The sequence below is a fragment of the Canis lupus genome, chromosome 22 (genome assembly GCF_003254725.2).
Source record: "Canis lupus dingo isolate Sandy chromosome 22, ASM325472v2, whole genome shotgun sequence".
Taxonomy (NCBI): Eukaryota; Metazoa; Chordata; class Mammalia; order Carnivora; family Canidae; genus Canis; species Canis lupus.
Window position 1 is genome coordinate 3,461,440 of NC_064264.1, and position 2,530 is coordinate 3,463,969.

Consider the following 2,530-nt stretch of genomic DNA (forward strand, 5'->3'; position numbering starts at 1 on the left):
AAGTCTTTGGAACCAAGACTTTTTCTGCCTCTAACACATATGGACTTTTTCTCCATGTTTCTGAGTCGGGGATGGATTAGGAGGAGAGGAACTTAGGGGATCCTATAGAGATGGAGCTGCCAGGTAACTGGTCATATTTCTCAGGGGCCTCTCACGGTTAAGGAAAATCTTGGCCAGTTTCCTGTTTGAGGCTCCTAGTGTATTTTAAAAATAAAGAAATGCCAAGTTAGGATATTGAAAATTGTGGTATAGTTTACATGTTTAAATGTAATAAGGAAATATCTTTCAAATTTTTTTCTTAGAGTTTTTAATTCCAGTTAGTTAACTTATAAGGCATTGTATTAGTTTCAAGTGAACAATATTTCCATACATCATCTAGCGCTCATCATGATAAATGCTCTTCCTAATCCCCATCACCTCGTTAATCACCTCTCCATCTACCTCCTCACTGGTAACCATAAATTTGTTCTCTATAGCTAAGAGTCTGTTTCTTGGTTTGTCTCTCTCTCGTTTCCTGTTGCTTGTTTGTTTTGTTTCTTAAATTCCACATATAAGTGAAACCAATTGATATTTTTCTTTCTCTGACTGGCTTACTTTGCTTAGCACTCTACTCTCTAGCACCATCTATGTCATTGCAAATGGCAAGATTTCATTCTTTAATGGCTGAGGAATATTCCATTGTATATATATATACACCGCCTCTTCTTTATCCATTCATTAATGGATGGACACTTGGGCTTCTTCCACGTCTTGATTATTGTAGATAATGCTGCTATAAACATAGGGGTCCTTTTGAATTAGTGTTTTTGTATTCTTTGGGTAAAAACCCAGTAGTGCGATTGCTGGATCATAGGGTTGTTCTGTTTTTAACTTTTTGAAGAACCTTCATAGTGGCTGTGTCAGTGTGCATTCCCCATAATAGTGCTCAGGGGTTCCTTTCTCTCCACATCCTCATCAATACCTGTTGTTTCTTGTGTTTTTGACTTTAGCCATTCTGAGAGGTGTGAACTGATATCTCATGGTAGTTTTGATTTGCAATTCCTTGATGATGAGTAATGATGAACGTCTTTTCATGTATTTGTTGGCCATCTGGATGTCTTTGGAGAATGTCTGTTCATGTCTTCTGTCCATTTTTAATTGGATTGTTTTTTGGGTGTTGAATTTTATGTTTTTAAAGTATATTTTGGATACTAACCCTTTATCAGATATGTCATTTGCAAATATCTTCTCCGATTCTAAGGGTTGCCTTTTAGTTTGTTGATTGTTACCTTTGCTGTGCAGAAACTATTTTGATGTAGTCCAAATAGTTCATTTTTGCTTTTTATTTCCCTTATCTCAGAGGACCTATCAAGAAAAAAGTTGCTATGGCTGATGTCAAAGAGTTACTGCCTATGTTCTCTTCTAGAAGTGGTTTGCATCTTGCTGTCCAGTTTTCTCAATGCCATTTGTTGACGAGATAGTCCTTTTCCCATTGGATATTCTTTCCTGCTTTGTTGAAGATTAGTTAACCATATAGTTATGGATTCATTTCTAGGTTTTCTATTCTGTTCTGTTGACCCATGTGTCTGTTTTTGTGCCAGTACCATACTGTTTTGATCACCACAGCTTTGTAATATAGCTTGAAGTTTAGTAATAGTGATGCCTCCAGCTTTGCTTTTCTTTTTCAAGTTTCCTTTGTCTATTTGTGGTCATTTGTGGTTCCATACAAATTTTAGAATTGTATTTTAGAATTTTTATTTATTTATTTATTTTTTAATTTTTTAATTTTTTAATTTTTTTATTTTTTCTCAGAGTAAACTTTATTACTTTTCCAGAAAATATATTCAGTAAATACAGTAATGCATCAATAAACGTGGCCTCATATGCCTTTGAAATTTTTTTGTATGCCTTTGAAATCTTAAAGTAATCTTCAATGATGTTGATCAGGAAATTCTTTCATTGGTGGAATTACTTCTCCAGTCTCCAGAATTATATCACCTGGGAATATTCTGGGCTTTCTTTCAACAATGGCATATGGTTTTGCATTCATATGATATTTGATATAATAATGAACAATCCAGGCAGGTATAAGTACATGAGTAAAAGCAAAGATACTGTGTCGGTATACCTTGTAAATCACGTTCTTCCAGGGGGTCTGGTCCCGCAAAAACTTATTCCAAAATTTCTCCATAGGCCACACCCGCTGCGGAGGCAGCACCGGCTCCCGGGGGCTCAGCTCCTGGTCCTTTAGCCATCGCCTTCTCAGCTGTTGGAGCTGCTGCAGACGAAGCTTCTCGTCTGGCGTGTACCCCGCCATGTCGCCGCCGGCACCAAGTGTATTTTAGAATTTTTAGAATTTCTCTTTTTGTTGCTTCATTATTGGTGCATAGAAATGCCACATATTTCTCTATATTGATTTTGTATCCCATGACTTTGCCAGATTAATTTACCAATTCTAGCAGTTTTTGGTGGGGTCTTTCAGGCTTTCTATATACAGTATCATGTCATCTGCAAATAGTGAAAGTTTCTCTTTTTCCTTGACGATCTGAAT

General features: G+C 36.4%; 1 protein-coding gene across 1 annotated transcript; it reads right to left on the reverse strand.

The window, feature by feature from the left end:
- Positions 1-1,770: 1,770 nt before the first annotated feature.
- On the reverse strand, positions 1,771-2,309 carry LOC112678755 (NADH dehydrogenase [ubiquinone] 1 beta subcomplex subunit 6-like). The gene has a single exon (XM_035704522.2). The coding sequence runs from the start codon at positions 2,294-2,296 to the stop codon at positions 1,910-1,912; it is 387 nt and encodes a 128-aa protein (XP_035560415.1). The 5' UTR covers positions 2,297-2,309; the 3' UTR covers positions 1,771-1,909.
- Positions 2,310-2,530: the final 221 nt, after the last annotated feature.